This window comes from Tubulanus polymorphus, chromosome 7, assembly GCF_964204645.1.
Source record: "Tubulanus polymorphus chromosome 7, tnTubPoly1.2, whole genome shotgun sequence".
Lineage (NCBI taxonomy): Eukaryota > Metazoa > Nemertea > Palaeonemertea > Tubulaniformes > Tubulanidae > Tubulanus > Tubulanus polymorphus.
In genome coordinates, this window is record NC_134031.1 from 14,704,837 (window position 1) to 14,723,945 (window position 19,109).

Below are 19,109 nucleotides of genomic sequence, written 5' to 3' on the forward strand. Positions count from 1 at the left end.
TCAAGGAAACATCTCAGTCTCTTTTTTGACGTTCGGTATTGTTGGATTTCATATTATCTTCAAAACACGGCCTCAGAATGTCTCGGAAAGGTGAAATATTTTGCAGGTGCGGATTTCAAGATGCAATGAGAAAGTGCACGGTAAACATAACTTTCAGATTATCACCAGTGACATCTCAAACAGACCGGTTTAATTCATTCATCGAAATACATATATTTTGAATCCGTTCAATGGGATCTCAGCCTATGATGAAAAAACATAAAAAACAGTTAAAAAAACGATTTTACAATATGAAATATCAGTGGGATGACATATCAAACGGGAATCTCGTACACGGAGAACGATATATCGTTACAGCAGCAATATTTTTAGATATTGATGTGTGCCTTATTCATCATCGCCCCGGTTACAACTCAAACTGCTGCGGTTTCAAAGACACTATTTCAATGATGCTCGTAAATAATTAAAGAATTGAACACAGCAGAAATCGAAATGTGCCCTGCTAATGATACGAATAATGCATAAACCATAGATGAGTTTACAGTGTATTTGTTGAGACGGAGAAATTCTTCATTACCAGAGCGTGGGATACGGAGTGTGGCTGACGTTATCAGTGTCGCTGTATAGCCACTATCAGGAGTGTCGCTGATACTCCGATTGGGACTCACCGGGATCACTCGTAAATCCAGGCAGGTAGGTCACTAATAGCCTTCAGTAAAAAAACCACGATGTACACAATTTTAAAAGATTTAAATCCAAATACACTACGTTTCGGACTCACACTACAGATCATCGTCAGGTGTGAAGGAATAAGTGTTGATTGATATAGGGAAGAACATGTTAATGATTAAGTAATTGAGTGAGTAGGTATATCAGCGGTTAATAAGGAATGAAGTAACATATTTGAGCTAAAAGATTAATTGAAGAAGTCCTACAATTCGAATATTATATGAAATGATTTATTAGACCGAAATCACAACGTTTCGGCTATTGACTAACAGCCATAATCAGATGGAATGACCAGAACAGAAGTAACGTAGCATATAAACTTACAGGACTTAATCAAAAGCGATGTGTCGGAATAAAAGTAAACAGAACAAGTGACAAATGAAAAACAACCAAGGGGTACCGTAGAAACCACAAAATTTTATGAACAGTCAGGATGAATACAAATATGTAACTAATAAAGTGGAGTAGAAGTGGATGGGGATAGCAGTGTGACACATAGAGACATTAACCAAAATCGAGTAGAGAGTTGATATGTCTAGATATTAATTGATTATGTTGAGAAAAACCATATTTAGATTGGTAGATAAATTGGATTTCGAAAGTTTACAAATAAGGGCTGATAATTCATTAGAACGAAACCACTCTAATAAATCATTTCATATAAAATTCGAATTGAGGGACTTCTTCAATAAATGGATTAGAGTGTTTCATTCGACTACTAAACTTCAGCTAAGCTCAGGTCGACTCGATCATCTCGTCTGATCGTCGGGAGGAGAGTCTGCGATTTTATCATCGGGAACCTTTCCGACATGAGTTTACTTACGACCGCGACGTATTGATCGCAGACCCGCGTCTTTACCCTAATTGCGAGGATAGAACGAGTTCTATTTTCTTCGATTCCATCCGATCGTCGTAGCCAATCGGCGGCGAGTTATGCGTCACATGACCTTTTGATTCAGCGACAAAAAAGATGAATGAAGTGGTCACGTGTTTACTACCGCTATTCTTACGACTACTTAAGTACACCTTTGCGATTGATGTTATGATCGCTTCATCGCATGGTTTTATCGCATCGTCGTAAAGGTATGCGGTGGCATCCGGAGCCGATTTCATCGCATCATCGTTTCATCGCAACAAATCAAACATGTTTGATATTTTCGCATGCGATTTTTCCGTGCGATGAAAATCGTAAAGGCGTGCGTGCTACGCTGCCGATGTTCCGAACGCATTTTTTTAGTAGCCAATCAGAATTAAGTATGAAGCAGTCACATGATGCTCAAAATGGCGGCTCAGTCACGTGAATGAATCCAACTCGAGGCCCTCATAAAAATCGCAGAGGTATGCGGGGATGATGCGATTTTCATCGTGTCATCGCATGCGATGGTAAGATGACACGATGATCGCAAAGGTGTGCACACAGTTTTAGCCGGGTCGTAATATGCGCTAAGAAAACCATTATCTAATTGGTGCTAATATCTGAGGAATGATTGGTTAGAGCCTTGAAGAATAGACTAATACTTCCTCTATATTTGTTAATAGATTTAAATGGTTCAGCGATACACCCTACAGATTTTCTTACAAAGTTAATTATCATCTACGTATATTGTTTAAGCAAAATTCGTCATTTCCTAGATACCCAACCATGTAAAGTGGCAATTAATTCTGGATATATGCAAATTAACTTCTATCTGGATCACCTGTATTTTTTACAAAATAAACTTCAATTGGTTCAAAATAATGCTGCTAGGCTTGTAACAAAAATTAATCGTAGAGAACGGATCACCTCTGTTTAAAAAAAGTTACATTGGCTTCCCGTCTTATACCGCTCAAACTTTAAGCTGTTACTCACTACTTGGTTTGTATTTCAAAAGACAAGTTTCAAAAAAGAAAGTTGGTGAACATTCACATTAAGTTTCAGGAAACCTTTTTAAGGAACCTTTTACCAAGACTGGATAGTCATACAGTTCCTGCTTTTAGAATAGGTTAAAAACTTTCATGTTTCCTAATGCTTTTAATTCTTAGAATACTACAGTGTTTTCTGTTGGAAGTGGAATTAGTGTTATATGTAAAGACAGTTTTTTTTAGAAAAGAGCGCTATACAAAAGCGTATATTATTCGTATTATTATCATATGGCGCTATCTAATTTGGATTTTCACTTGAGAATTGATTTCTCTGTACTTGGAGGATTGATTTCTCTGTACTTTGAGAATTGATTTCTCTGTACTTTGACAATTGATTTTCTCTTATCAAGACAATAGATTCGAAATACTTTAAATCTAGTTTATGAAAAGGAAGAGACGCTACAGGCTCTTCATTCGTTCCCTTCGATACTATGGGAAGCTCGACTATGGTTGTTTGATCAGCAAGAACTCTGATATGTATCCTGATCGAATAGCAGGGGTTCACCCGGGTTTCGAACCCAACAACTCTCATCCAGTGAGTCAAACACCCAACCCACCAAGCCGCAAAGTCGGGACGAAACGGCTTCTAAATCCTGGGCCCAGTTTCACAAAAATGTTTCACTCTTAAATCGATTTAATTTCTTCATTAATTCAGTTTATCTTAAATCGATTTATGCCTTAATCATTTTTGTGAAACTGGGCCCTGACTCAGTTATAGTGAAATGTATTGGATTGGTTCTGGTAGATTAAGCTTGAGTTTATCTTTACAGCCAGAATAGACTCGGATTTTAATCCACCTCAGGATTCTTTAATCGCCGCCGATAATCCGGGAATCTCAATTCAAAAATGATATCTCTGATAAAACAGTTGAAAGAAAGGAAACAATTCATCGAAGCGACCCTTAAGACGCGCGAAGAAGACTCACAGAGGGCGCTACAACAGGATGGTGGGATTCCACCAGTGTTTAACAAACGCTTTTTCTCGTCAAAAGGTGCCGCTGTAGTCACACCGGAAGCGCGTAGAATAATGGCGGAGAACCGAAAGCGCATTACGTCCGATAAGGTGGCGCCACTCTCTAAGTCTGAGATGAGCGCGATGCGGTGCGTAGTTGACGGACTGCGTATGATCCACCGTGACGTCGATTACGTCAAGGATTGCGTCACTCATTGTTTAACTTATGAAAAACTTCCTCCGTTTACGTACGTGACGTGCATGCAGCACGAGACGTGCCTGTCGTGTTTCTATCTGATTTGTGGCGTCGTTGAAGTGACGTACGACGCGTCTTGCGACTCGGGTGTTTCCGTACACGAACCGAACATTATCTACACTCATTCGACCGGCGAATATCTCGGTCTGATATCGGCTAAAGAGGGCGTACCAGATCTAGCCCCTCCCTCGTCGGTCTACACGAAACAGCCCTGCGAATGTTTACGAATCGATCGAATAAAATTCCACAAACTACTGCTGAAACGACGGGAGCAAGACTGCATCGAGAAAATGGAATTCCTCAACAGTAACAACTGTATTCTAAACGTCCTCAGCGCCGATGAGAAACAGGCGTTGTTACAGAGTTTACGCAAAATCGTAAGTGAAAGAAAAAAATTAATCATTTCATTGTCAAATCGTTAGACCAGTCAGGCCACAGTCGAATAGGGCACTTTCTCAACCACCCATCACAGATGAATTTCGTGCAAGATTCCTAATACGATCTTCATACGATTCCTATAAGATTCCTATACGATCCCTATAAGATTCCTAATAAAATCCCTATAAGATTCCCATAAGATTCGTAAAGGATTCCTAATAAGATACCTAATAAGGTCCCTATAAGATTCCTAACATTATCCCTATAAGATACCTAATAAGGTCCCTATAAGATTCCTAACAATATCCCTATACAGTCCCTATAAGATTCCTATAAGATTCCTATACGATTTCTATAAAATTCCTATACGATTCCTGACACGATCCCTTTAAGATTCCCAATAAGATCCTTATAAAATCCATATAAGATCCCTTTACCGGTAAGATTCCTATAAGATTCCTAATAAGATTCATAATAAGATTCCTGTAAGATTCCTATAAGATTCCTAATAAGATTCATAATAAGATTCCTGTAAGATCCCCATAAGATCCCTATAAGATTCCCATACGATTTATATAAGATCCCTTTAAGATTCCTATAAGATCCCTATGAACACCCTATACGATCCCCAAGATCCCTATAAGATTCCTATGAGATTCTCATTTCTATCCATTCAACCGACAAATTCTAATTTTAGTTCTAATTTAATTCTACCTACGTAACTTACAATGAAAATAAACAACGCTGTAACCGAGTAACCGGGTTAGTCATGATCTTTAATCTTACTGAAATAGAAGAAATTCACACCGTATGTGAGAAAATGATTTCACATGTTCCTCAGTGTGTGTATCCGGCCAATCTGGAAGTTTCATAGACACCACCTTAAGTTAAATGATTCGCTAGAACAGCTGCACAGATATTGATGAATTTAAATTTCGCGTGAAAACCTACCTTTTTAACAACATTTTATTGAAATGTAACACGATGATGTGTATATTTTGCTGTAAACCGCTCTAAAACGCAGTGGAGATCGGTATAGAAATAGATGTTATCATATATTATTAGAACCTATATTTACCTAGACTGGTCTTAAGTTGTTAGATTGGCTATAGAACTAAAATTAGTTTAGACTGGTCTAAAAAGTTGTTGTTAGATTGAGCATAAATTGTGTGCGTTGTCTTTTCAGGAAATTCCAGCCAACAAATTAGTCGTCAAGCAAGGAGAAATATCAGAATATATTTACTTCATTATAAATGGTATGCTATGTACAATATGTGCGCGAAACTGCGGGCGCAACAGTATGCGCTACAGTGTGTGCGGTAAACTGTAAATTCTAGTTTTTTGACGCCTTGTAAAACGTTACCATTATGAAACCTAAACAATGTTAACCATTCAGCGTCATTTTACAAACGACAGCCGTAAATCGATGTGCAAAACGTCACAGGTTTATGTGTACACAAACAAGCTATCTGGCAAGACATTATTGATAAAGATGTAGAATGTCTTCTTGTGATTATATAATGAACCCTATTTGAACGTCCAAATATCATATTGCATTAAATAAATGTCGCATGATAAGCCGCATTGTAATAGCGGCTGTATGATTATACCAGAAGCGGCAGGCATAAATAGAAATGATAAGTACATCGGATTATTCGGTAAGATGGCGGATTGCGCAAGTCTGAAATAAAAGTAAGAACCTGAATGGGGATGCTGGCGGAATGGCGAAGCTATCTACAATCTGTGTAGGGCTGGCGTGAATTTTATCGACGGCTACGAGCGGTCAATATAAAAATGTGTAAACATATAATTTCAATATTCAAATGTTTGAGAAAATGTGTTCGCTATTAGGGCCAGGTATGATCGCGAATAGCAATTTATAATAGCATAGCTGTCGTATACGGCTCCGCGTCCTCTGATGGCATGTGCTTCAGGTGACCATTCAATTCAATTCTTTATTGATCCTCATGTTAAACATTGTCGTGAAGTGGTCGATTCGACCAGATGGGACAGATCCGAGAGAAAGAAGCAACACGTCTGGTTACTACGAAACTTGCGAACTGATTTTATTTCACATAGATGGAGAATAAACATAAACCAGATGTCATCCACAAACCAGATGATCGGCTAAGTAACCGAACTTTCGAAATAAACATTACATATAAGAATCCTCATTTCAATAAAGTTACACATTTAAGAACACAACATACAAAACACTGCGTAATTCATACAGAATAACATAAACCAGCCTATTGTTATTTCAAATGACAGTGTCTACTTCAACCCGCTCAAGAGGATCGAGTGTGGAAGCCCCGGGAGGGCTTACTTAAGCCGGTCGACCTGCTACCAAATCACCAAAATCACAATTCCCCAAATTTCTTAAAACATCAATTTCAAATTTGCAATACCACATTAACTTATCCGAAAAATTCTACATTTTATTCGCAGGCGTCAAATAATTTATTAAAATTAATTTTCTTGGTCTATTTCAGGTCGTTGTCAGAGGTATCGAAGAGTGAAAATTACCGAATTCAAGGAACAAATTTTATTTGAATTGGACACGTTGGAAGCAGGTGCGAGATTGCATTATGGGAAACAATCTTTATACCACAATTCCGAGCTGCATGTAAATACAACGATAGGGGCACACTATGGCGACCGTTATTAGGGAAATTACATATCACTACGGTGACATATAAGCGCCATCTGGATTAGAATTTGTAAGATATTCTAATGTGCATTGAAAACGGTTCAAACGTAAGAATCTCCAAACTTGTAGTAAAATCAGGCTGTCGTGCATTCCCATGCAATCGGGGGAAAATCTCAAAGTCATATTGGCGATTTATACGCGAAAAGAGATTCTCGATTCTTTACGACAGCAAAAAATATTCCAGTATTTGCAGAACACAGAAATTAGCGACATGCGTGCCATTTTCGACATGCTTTTTTATAAATAAAACTGGTGCACTAAAACTATATTGAGTATAAGTCAGTTCCTGATATTTCATAAGCTCAACTCATCCCATCTGTTAATTATTTCATTCAGGAGGGTGTTTCGCCGAAGAATGCGTTTTGAACTCAAGCCCCAGCGAGTGCAGTATAATAACCAAACAACCAACAACGCTTTATCAACTCAACAGGTATATATCTATAGAAGGGACGGCATTTACCGCGACGCATTGTAGGAAAATCTATGCACGTACTGAGACGTCCTTTTACTGATGCTTAATGCCAGTTTTCCCGTCGTCAAGTTACATGTTTCAAACAGATTGGTGGTCCGAGGGAGTCACAATATTCGTTTTAAGCCCGGGCTAAATTCGGTTAAGAAAGATGTGTTCGCCGTCTAAAGGTTAAGTACCGTACTCTTACTTCTGTAGTGTAACGGAGCTAAGGATCAAAGGGAACCAACCCTAAAATATAGTTTTCCAGAAGGCAAAATCTCCACTAGTTTATAATAGGTAAAAACAACAGCTATGACAGTGACGCAGTGAATCAAAATACTACAATAGGATATTTATTTCCATATGAATGATATAACCATGTCGGATCTTCGTATTCTCTCTATAATGGACGACGCATCCATATGCCACGTAGACCGATGATTCGCGCACGCACAGGAACCTTATCTAACGAAATAGAATCACTCGCGGGCGTCCCTGGGGCACTGACGCCATTGGCCATTTTAACAAGGGAACTTCGAATCCGGATTGAGACATCAACTCACACAATCTAGGCGGGGCGATGATACATTTTGCACACAATCTCGATCTCTAATATAGCTACTTAACTAAAATTGGATTGCTCCTACTAAATCTAACCTACTAAATCTGCCATCGCCAGAAAAGTGCCATCGGCAACGAAGTAATACTAAATATAGGGTGACTCCTGGTGATGCCTACGAGTGATAAGTACAATGATATAAGTGCTAATGGCTACGAGTAATAAGTATAGTAACATAAGTGCTAGACAGAACACTCCTCTCTGAAAAGGAGTTTAGGAGAAACGTATTTACTACAGTATGCAATGTTCAATTTCTACCAATGATTTATTCTGGTTTGTGGTCTTCATAAAGTATCGCTTTCGATCAATCGCAATTTTTGCACTGGTCGCTTTAATACACCATTTGCAGTTTTAACTGCAACGGAACGGAACAAGTCATCTCAACCTGGATAGACCTCAACGACACGTCCCATTTTCCATTCGGTCTTCTTCACGTTATCTTCAGCAACCAATACAACATCACCAACTTTCAAGTTCTGCTGAACTACAGTCCACTTCCTGAATCTATTTAGTTCGGCCAAATATTCCCGATACCATCTAGTCCAGAATGACTTTTCGAGTCTTTGGCAGTACAGCCACCTTTTACCAAGACTAGTACTTGGTAAACTCACAAACGACTTGGCGTTATCTGACCACATGGTACACGGTTTCCCTCGGCGATTAATCATACGTTCGAATGACTTAAGAAACTCATCAGCCGTCATGTCCTCTAATAGTTCCAGATGGTCAGCTCTGATGGTCATACAAGTGAATATGTAGGAATTACTGGTGTCCAGTCTTATCATACAATGGTCCGGCATAATCACATCCAACATGTGTGAATATAATAATTTAATATAATAATTTATTTTCGTAAACCGGTTACGAGGTATCCAGTGCAAGCCAACAGGCTGTACATAAAATTAAGGCGCTGGAACCTTGTGCAGAGTGCAGGGGAATGTGCAGTGATACTTATAAATAATGCTATTAATAATCTTAATGTAAACCAATAATCGACAAGTAATCAATGCCGCTAGTAACTCTAACTCTGGAATAGTTCTTTTTTCTTTCATCGGGCTTACCCTGGTTTTAGAACACAACAGAGCAACCTTGAACTCATCATTTGGATTTTCACTATGGATATACACACACGCAGCATATGCCTTTTCACTGGCGTCACCAAATCCGTGCAGGGTCTATTTTACATCATGTTTTGTCTCCATGAGTACATATCGGTCAAGTCTTAGATCATCAAGGTTTTTCACATCAGCTTTCCACTGACACCACTCCTCATGTAGTTCGACAGGTAACGAATCATCCCATCCACAGACGATAGTCCACGATCGCTGGAATAACATTTTTCGCAGTGATCAAAAACGGTGAGAGTCATATTGTTCATAGCATACCATTGGGTCATAAATCCGATGTAGTTGTTTTAGAACGCTATGACGAGTTTCAATCAGTAAATCTTCCATCTTATCACAAAAGGAGAACATCAACTGGTCATCGCTCGGTATAAACATGGTACCTAGTGGCTTTAAACCAGATTCAACATCGGACAACATTTTGACGTGTTGAGTCGCGAGGTCTTCTTTCTTCAATTGACCGAGAGCTTCAGGTTTATTAGAACTAAACTTCTTCCACGGGAATCCACCGGATTCCAGAACTTCCTTTAACTGTAAGGCTAAGTCGGAAGCTTCCGAGATTTCATCTTCACCAGATAGGACATCATCGACATAAGTATTGCTTAATATTTCCTCACAGGATTTTGGGTATTGTGACTGTAAATTCTCAGCATGTTGTCGCACGACCATGATGCTACTGAACGAAATCTTAACAACATGCCACATAGGTTTGGTTGCAACTGGACCGGGAAGCAGTGTTGCATTTATAGAAACACCTGGGCCTTTTGCAGAGCCATCAAACACGGGCCGCACCTTCGTAGTGTAACCGGCTGGTTGTTGTATCGGCAGGCTGGCTGGGGAACTAGCATTTACACCAGCGGTACAGGATTCCATCGTTCAGGAACAACAAGGCAGTTAAACCTTATAGGTGCAATCTTTATTGCATCCCGGAATGAGAATGATTATCATAACTTTACATTGTCTTTATATACAGAATCATGAGTTTGATGTGAGAACAAGGTGTCAGACAAGTTGTAGACATCAGGACTCAGAAACTAACACCTAGTGACATATTTTGAGAGACATTAATTAATTATTGATTAGCACTGACTAGAGCTAATTACTATGAATATATGAACATATTGAGTAATGTCACATGTTGATTACGATTAAAGCACATATTAATACTATATTCATAAGTTATTTACATTATTAATATTATTATTATTGTTAAGCATTTCCATGTAGTAAGAGATATGAAATATTATGAACCATTCGATATGAAATTGTAGATATATAAAACACGTTCCCAAATGTTTTGATACTTTCTCAGTTTGTATCATAAATATTGCCAATTTCTGGTCCTTAAGTCCTAAAAAATGATAAATTTACAGCGTAAAATCGTACAAACGTGTCAATTATACTTCTAAACGCTTTATTTGCGCAACAGTTTATGAATTGAGCGTGGGCCATAGAGCGCTATAACCGCCTCTGATCTCGACTTTCAATTATAATTACGTAAGCTATTCATGAACAAAATGCGGCCGGCGCACAATAGAAACTTCGCTCTATGTATTATTTCATGATTATAGAATATGCAACTTATATCAGAAAGACAGTAGTAGCTTTATTTGGTCTGAGTACGGGATGGTGCAGCAGATACCAGACTGTTCTCATTAAAAATAGAAATAAATTCTCGCAAGCACGAATTCATTTTTATTTCTTACTCAAATTTTCAACCTTTAATCTGAAACAAGACTTATCTAATTACTCTAATAATTCCATATATATGAATAACATATAAATGAATATCATTTAAATGAAAGCCATGTATATGAATATTATATATAACATATTAATGAAAAGCAAAGTGCTTTCTCTCAGGGACCTATCATCACCAGTTTTCTTCAGAATATAATTCTACCTGAATATCAATTTACTATAAAAATAATTAATGGACGGGAGATTTGATATTTCAAGAATAGCTTGTTTTTGTAAGGGCATCACCGTATTTATCCTCCAGTGTCTCCAGAATGTCTTCGTAACTGGGATCTTTTAGAGCGGCAATAATTTTCCGAGCATTACCAGTTAAAAGTATCAAGGTGAAATGTGCTTTTTCTGCCTCGGTGTAACCCGGTTTCTGGAATTCAGACTCGATCAGGTTCTTCCACAGGTCGAACAAATGAACATCCCCACTATATTTTGGGAATTCTTTTCTCTTTTTCTCATTGTAATGGTGCTGAGTAATTTACTCAATGCATCTTCACTCAAGACACTGTTACCAGAACCACTACCATCAAGTGGCCGTCAGAGTTAAATAGGTGTAATTATAGGACATTTCATCGTCTAATTCCTTCTTCACTTTATCTAGAGACATCTACGCGAGCTTCGTTCTCTGGACAAACATCAATATCTGATTGCACTTGCTGTAGAGCAGTAAACGCCTCCTCTAACATCTTATGGAAATTCTTCACTATGGCGAGTTTCACTTGATCATCATCATTGGCTGCTTCACAATTCTGGTAATACGCTTCAGTTGCATTGTCATACTTGGTGAATCGAATACGGCACACTTTATGCTGGGTGACTCCTGGTAATGCCTACGAGTGATAAGTATAATAATATAAGTGCTATACAGAACATGTAGTAATACGATAGTAATTCACTGACCGACTTAGGATACACTACGAAGTATCCTAACAGTACATGACACTGATTATTTTGTGCCTCAGTTGTGAATTGCGGGTGTTTAAAACATTTCTAAGACACTCATTCACGTAATCTTTGGATCAAAATGAATGATTGGAGTTAGCGATATGTTCTGACAGTATTGCCGGCCCCTACGTGGGCTCTCATAATGGTTCTTGGAAGGGGACAGGCCCATTGCGCAGTTTTTCAGAATGGTTCCATACCACAGGCAGAGGCCCATTGCACAGTTTTTTCAGAATGGTTCGCATACCACAGATAGGTTGTACTGGCGGATAGGGAGGCCCTAACGCAGCCTCTCGGCTCTGGGGGCTGCGGATACGTGCATTGGTGGTACGTTTTTTAGGAGAGCGTTCCACGGTTTTTGGGGATGGGTTAACAAATAATGTAGTTAACTTTGTACGGGGAGGGGTCTAAGAAAAATGTGCGTACTATCCTGACAGGGGCTCTCTTAAGAAAATGTATGTATAAACGAGAGATATAAAAAGATAATGTCAAACAATAATACAAAATACATGCAGAATCCTAAGATCATCGTCTCGGCATTTTTCAATTAATGGTAGTCCCACAAAGCATTATATCACGTAATTCATTGGTTGATTGTAGGGGCTTTTTTAAATGAACGTACGGGTGGTGTGGTCAATATAGCAAGTACAAAGATCGAACAAAATGGAAATGGCTGGGGCAGAATTTGCTGGTTATGTTTCGGGTAGGGGTAGGGGAGGTGTGGGGTTGGTTCCAAGAACTCCTGAACATTTGGAGCATTTGGATTCATCTCCCGGCCAATTAAAATGAATGTATTTCGTAAGCAAAAAATATCAGGATTCGGGATTTATGCGCCGAGGAGGTGTGCTCAAGACCTACACATCCGAGCACTCAACGACAAAGCCGTCCATTGGACGGGTATTCAGCTACTCTATACTATGGGAGGAAATGTTGCTTGAATTCTAATTGGGAAGGTCATTCGGGATTTATTAGGCTGACATTTAATGAGCCGCGCATAATTTTCCAACCCATCGAGGATGGGTATTTTCACTAGTAAATAATATAATCATTTAACTCCCATTGGAAATAACCATTTTTCAAGTTGTTTTATCGAGGTTTTTCGAAGCCTCATTTTGTTTTACAACCGCTAGGAAGCAAAATTTCACAAGCAATTTCACAATGACGACTGAACCCGACCTTAATTTCAACGATTCGGTCAAATTATTACTAGTTTTTAATGGCGAATTCAACAATAAGACATGATTATAATAATAAGAGTTGTGATATTTGTCTCCGGTGTTTGAAAAGATTTTAAAAACGAATTTTATGCTAACTGGTATGAGATACTCGAACCAGTGCAAGTGCAGCCCCAGGGCCCAGTTTCACAAAAAAGTTAACCTCAAATTGCTGGTGTAATTGCCATTGGTTACTTTATATTCTCAATGACGAGGACAACAATTCAAACTTAACCGATTTAGGCTTAAACTGTTTTCTTGAAACTGGCCCCTTTTAGGTTTGTTTGCAATTTTCCAGAAGCGAGTTTGAGCTGAAAGATCGAACTCACCTAATCGATATAGTTCGATCGAAAATCAATACTATTCCCGATGACGTCATACTGAAGGGTCACGGCTACGATGAAACAAGATGGCGTCGATTCAAGCAGCAGCAAGTCAAGTCGGCCATTTTGAATAATCACAGTTACATAGCAACGCGTCAGCAGAATATTAATATTCCGCGAATGTAAGTGTATCATTTTCTCGTGCAATTTAAAAAAAAAATATTTTTGGCAAATTATTGCTGAGTTTATTAAAATTTTACCGTGCTAGAACTGGTTTGGGGCGTTGTTGCTATGATACGTTGTTTATTGTTAAGTGAATACTCAACAATAAATAACACGTATCGTAGCAACCAGATTGTCCAACCAGATTGTATCATGGGAGGTTCTTTGTTCAGCGTCTAATCGCTAGTTACTTTAAATAGTTACTTTAAAAAGAAAGTCATAAAAGCAGTTGTGTCTTTCCGAATCGCTGTTCAGATTTCTCGGGAAACGTAGGATTGAATCGGCTAAAGCTAGTTGCAGTTCAACGGCGCACATGCTCGCCGAGTTAACCTCGCCCTCGACGCGCAGTAGATCATCTTTAGAATTCATAACAACAGCCACAACAGACACCAGCGAAAAAATAGGTAGGGTACTCTACAAAATACAATGTAGTGTGAACATTTTCCGGCTCAAGTATAAAATATGGAAAAGTAGTCCAATGGCCTTTTTACCTGACGTATCAATACGCACAATGCTGACCGAAGATCTGCAAATCTTAACATTCCCGACACACCGGTACTCCCGACATACCGGCACTCCCAACTTTCCGACATACCGGCAGTCCCGACATGCCGGCAATCCGACATACCGGCAATCCCGACAATCCGACATAACGGCGATCCGACATACCAGCACTCCCGACATGTCGACACAACCGGTACTCCCGACATACCGGCACGACCGACAGAATGTCGGAATGTCAGGATTGTCGGGAATGTCGGATTGTCGGAATGTTGCGATTGTCCGGTATGTCGAATTTCCGGTATGTCGGGATTGCCGATGTTATAATTCAAATACAGAACTATGAACCGAATCACTCATTCATTTCATCTTAAGCTTTCGCAATGAGGCACTTTACCATATTTCATACTTGATCCCATTTTCCCGTTTACTGTAAAAACGATGGTGACCAGTCACCACATCTGACTGGTCACCAGTCACCACCCCTGGATGGTCACTAGTCACCACACCTGAATGTTCACTAGTCACCACATCTGACTGGTCACCACACCTGACTGATCACCACAGCTATCTAGGCCACCACACTGACCTGACTAACTTCCAACCTGCGCCAATCAACAAGAATTAGGTGGTCTAGTGGTTAGGATAGTGGCCTAGCAAGCAAGAAGCCCTGGTTCAGATCCGGAGAGGCTTGGGTTAGGGTTGTTGTTTTCTGGGCTGGCAAGGCTTATCCTGAACACATTTTGTTCGCATACAAGAGATCCAGGGTGTGGCTTCTGGAAGGGTAACGGTAGTTATTACCTAGTATTGGAATTAATTTTTATGATAGCTTTGGAAAGAGGAATTATCGGCGGCTAACGTCCTCTGTATACAAGCGAACCATTTTTCACAACAGGAAATATATGTAAATGATATGTTAATGATGATGTATAATATGCACGTCATTTTTTCCTGAAGAACACCTGGCTCATATCCCAGCATCGATTAGAAATGACGGGGATCGAAGAAAACTGTTCATCGAAATCGTAAAACAGTATAACAAGGTTTGCGTCACTTGCAAATTAGCACCACTCATATCTAGATCTATTTTGGTCGTGCATTCAACGGTTCATTCCGGTAATATTTTCAATTGTCTCCGTAGATACAGCGAAACAAGAATTTACCTTGTGAACGTGAAGAACAGCGTCACCTGACGGAAAATACAGTAATGAGGATAATAATGATGACAATTAGTTGCTCAAAGGGGCTTTACAATTTTTACATCTTAAAACTAAAACTAACTTGTAGGTTTTCTATCTGGCGTTGATGTTGCTCAAAAAGTTGGTTCAACTCGTTCTCCCAACATCCACTCGTCCGTAAAATATGTAGTCCTTACTTAACACTAATAACCTACTCACTCATCTATTAAGATAACATTTATCAAGAAAATTAGAAATTGTAAAAAGCATAAAAAACTGCAAATAAAGTTCTATTGATTCCGGATACTCAAAAGTGTACCTTAAAATCCGTTAGAAACATGTGCTTTTGAATGAGATGAATAATGATTTAGGTTGACTTATCGAGAATACAGACATCATAAACTAAGACAATTATCAGCTGGTTTGATCAATATTAATGGACTTTCGCTTTAGCGAAGTCCATTTTGAAATCGCATATGAAACTTTCTTCCTTTGGTACAAAATAACATCCCAACGAGGTTTAGTTTCTCTTCAGAACTTTCAAAACATTCAATGTAGTAATAAAATCTCTAACCCTATTGAATTTCATCGGAATCCGTTGCTTATTTGATAATTTAGTCATTTATTGTTGTCGGAACTACATTTCGTTTCGGAAGAACACATGCCCTTTTACGTATATTCATGCTTCACACACGTGCGCGGCACATATACTCGCTGCTAGGTGAGTAGTATTGATCTGCGCATGTATACGAAAAGCACGCCTCGTGTGGCCTAGTAAAAGTTTTGTTGGAAACTGCAAATGATTCGATTGACCAGGTTTCGTCGTGGCCGACCGTGTAAAGCAGTGAATTTTATAGAAGGGCAGTAAATTTGGGAAAGGGGGAAGTGAATCTTGGGAATTGTTCAATTTACGAAAATAAATTGTTTAACGTTAACCAACTTCGTCCACAGTGTCTGAAATAAATGAAATCGTCACACCATGAGCGTGGAGTGTATATTTGAGTCAGTCAAATCACCACCATGTATATTCATGTCGAATCGTCATGCAGTTGTGTGTGATGGAGATCATATCAATAGACAGATTTTCATGAAAACTTCTGGATTCAATCAAGAGGGACATCTTAGGCTTTTTTGATTACTTGGAGCATGGATTCTCTGAAATTCTGCCAAAAACTTCATGCCGAAGATAGGCATGCGTTTCCATTCATTATTTGAGAAAAGAAACTTTTTCCTTGATATTCCGTCATTATTTTCTATTTGATTGTCCGTAAACAGTCAATTTTCTACCATCATTTGAATTCGATCCAATAGTTATCACTCTTTTTCATTTGTTCTTCTTAAATCTCTACAGTACCATGTTCAATTTTGATGCTGACTAAACATACGTCACTCATATACATTTTGGGAAAGTCCATATTGAGAATTCGTTTCTTGTTTCTTGTTTCTATCCTCATCCAATCCAGAGATAAGAAGGAAATAAGAAAATTTAACCAGGAAAAAATTAGGCAGAAAAAATTAAACAATGCGGACCAAGTGAATACTCGAAAACACATCCCTCCACGGCAGGGATTCGAACCTGATGGCATCGCTACAATCAGCCAAGGCACGAACCCCCGCCACACTAGACCCAGTGCGCTGGTACAAGCGCAGCTTTGCCTCACGAGAACTCGCGGCACAATCAGATTGCTCGTTGTATAATCGCTGAGTTAAATTCCACGGAAGAACTATAAATGGTAAAACCCGGGCTAAAATGAAACGGGATATCTGATTGGCTGATAATGACATCATCTGCGCGTGACATCACAAGCTGCGCGTGTATCTGCGCACTCGGTCTTGTATGGCAGGGTTTCGTACCGTGGCAATATTGATGCCACCAGGTTCGAATCCCTGCCTGGGACGATGTCAAAACACGGCGCCTGGAAACTGTAAAAAGGCATTTGTTTGTTATTCTCCCCTCACACCTGACGATGATCTCTAGGGAGAGTTCGAAACGTCGCGTATTCTGATTTTAGATCTTGATCAATACAATTCGGTTATCAATCTTTTAATTTCTGTATGTAGCGGGTTTTAAGATTATTAAGCTGGCCCAATTTGCAACTAGTAATGGTACCTTGAATGCAATTTCAATTGCATTATTATGGCACCAAGGATCCAATTCCACAGTTCCTAGTTAAGATTTCACTCCGAGATTCAACTCCTTGACAAAAAATGAACTCATTTTAACTCGAGTTAACTCTAACTCACCACAATGTGGAACTAGATCCCGAGTGTGGAGTTAACTCTGACCTACCCAACTGTGTTACTGGATCCTGAGTTGATTTTAACCGACTTTTGAGCAACTGACCACAGATGATCTAAAATTTAACTGGGTTGAAAATAGAATTCAATGGTTTTGAAGTTTTTTGCACGTGATTACGAGGACAACAGTTTCTGTTTGTTTTCTGAGAAATTCCTTTTTTTCTTCATTTAAAAGCATAAGTGCGGACCGGAAGTTGACGCTCGGGATATACACAATCGCTTTAAAGCGGACAGACTAAGTATCGCCCGAGCCCGATGGAAATTCGCATCTGATAGCGTCGATTATAACATAATGTTACTGGTTAGTAGCTTCTACACTCTCTTTATATGGGATTAAAAGAAAAATCCGTTTCTGAATTTTATGATAGAATTTGGAAAATTTGTTTTAAAATCTCTTTTTCGAAAATATTTATTCTTTGATCTTCTATCTAGCAATCGAACAATGTGATGTGTTCTATTGATACCGGATCCATTTTGAGAAATGCTATAGAAGGAGCAGCAAACATGGCCAAAAGGGTGCAGTACCGTAAAGATAATACAAAACCGCCAATAGCGTAAGCATAGGCCCCCCCCCCATCAATGTCGGAAACACAGTCGAGACTCGAGTCCAAAAATAGCCGTAAACCTGTAAAAACTAGATTAGCTATAGAAGTTAATTTGACCTTTAATAGACTGGTCTTAAATCTAAGACATGGCGATGTCCAATTGGGCCCTCGACCCAGTTCGAAAGCTGTGTGAGTTCGAATCGAACGTATCCATCAGTCATTCGAGTGAAGCCTCGCGTTGAAGATCATACAAACCCTGTCCAGGCCTTGATTCTATACATGTGTTAGTCTTATCAGAGGAATGTTGCATTGATAATTTCACTGTATGTTTAGATGGCAGACTCCCATTCACGAAGAAAGAGATCGCGCGAAACAGAAACTCGCTTTTAATAGATACAGAATGGAAATATTGAGGCGTCGTCTGCGCAGAAACAATGACGATAAACTGCCGATGAATACTACAATCTGATTGGTCGAGGGACTCCATCCTGCAATCTGATTGGACCAGTCCATCCTGCAATATGGTTAGTCGAGAGACTCCATCATGCAATCTGATTAACCCAAGAACTGTATCCTGCAATCTGATTGGACCAGTCCATCCTGCATGGTTAGTCGAGAGACTCCATCATACTATCGGATTAACCCAAGAACTGTATCCTGCAATCTCATTGGACCAGTCCATCCTGCATGGTTAGTCGAGAGACTCCATCATGCTATCGGATTGACCCAAGAACTGTATCCTGCAATCTGATTGGTCGAGGAATTGTATCATGCACAATGATTGGCAAACAACTAAACCCCAAAAAGCATCAGTTTAACACATGTTTTTTTTATATATTGATGAATTTATTACATAAAATAAAATGTAAAATTGTGTATTATATGTGTCCAGTTTTTATAAATCGGAAAATCTTTGTTTTATCAAAATATCAGTTACAAGTTTGCTATACCAGGGCCGGCGGAAGGTATAAACTAATTGGACTATTAGTGTCCCGTGCACCGAAAATTCTCGAGGTC

At 39.1% G+C, this 19,109-nt stretch overlaps 1 protein-coding gene across 1 annotated transcript; it reads left to right on the top strand.

Moving 5' to 3' along the window:
• Window positions 1-3,456: 3,456 nt before the first annotated feature.
• Window positions 3,457-18,561, top strand: LOC141909184 (uncharacterized; the record flags this gene model as incomplete). Its single annotated transcript, XM_074799570.1, has 11 exons — window positions 3,457-4,215; window positions 5,403-5,472; window positions 6,709-6,789; window positions 7,263-7,356; window positions 13,324-13,530; window positions 13,826-13,974; window positions 15,029-15,114; window positions 15,213-15,275; window positions 17,723-17,848; window positions 17,980-18,101; window positions 18,426-18,561. Coding segments are annotated over 11 exons (1,893 nt in total), but the record flags the coding sequence as incomplete, so codon positions are not given.
• Window positions 18,562-19,109: the final 548 nt, after the last annotated feature.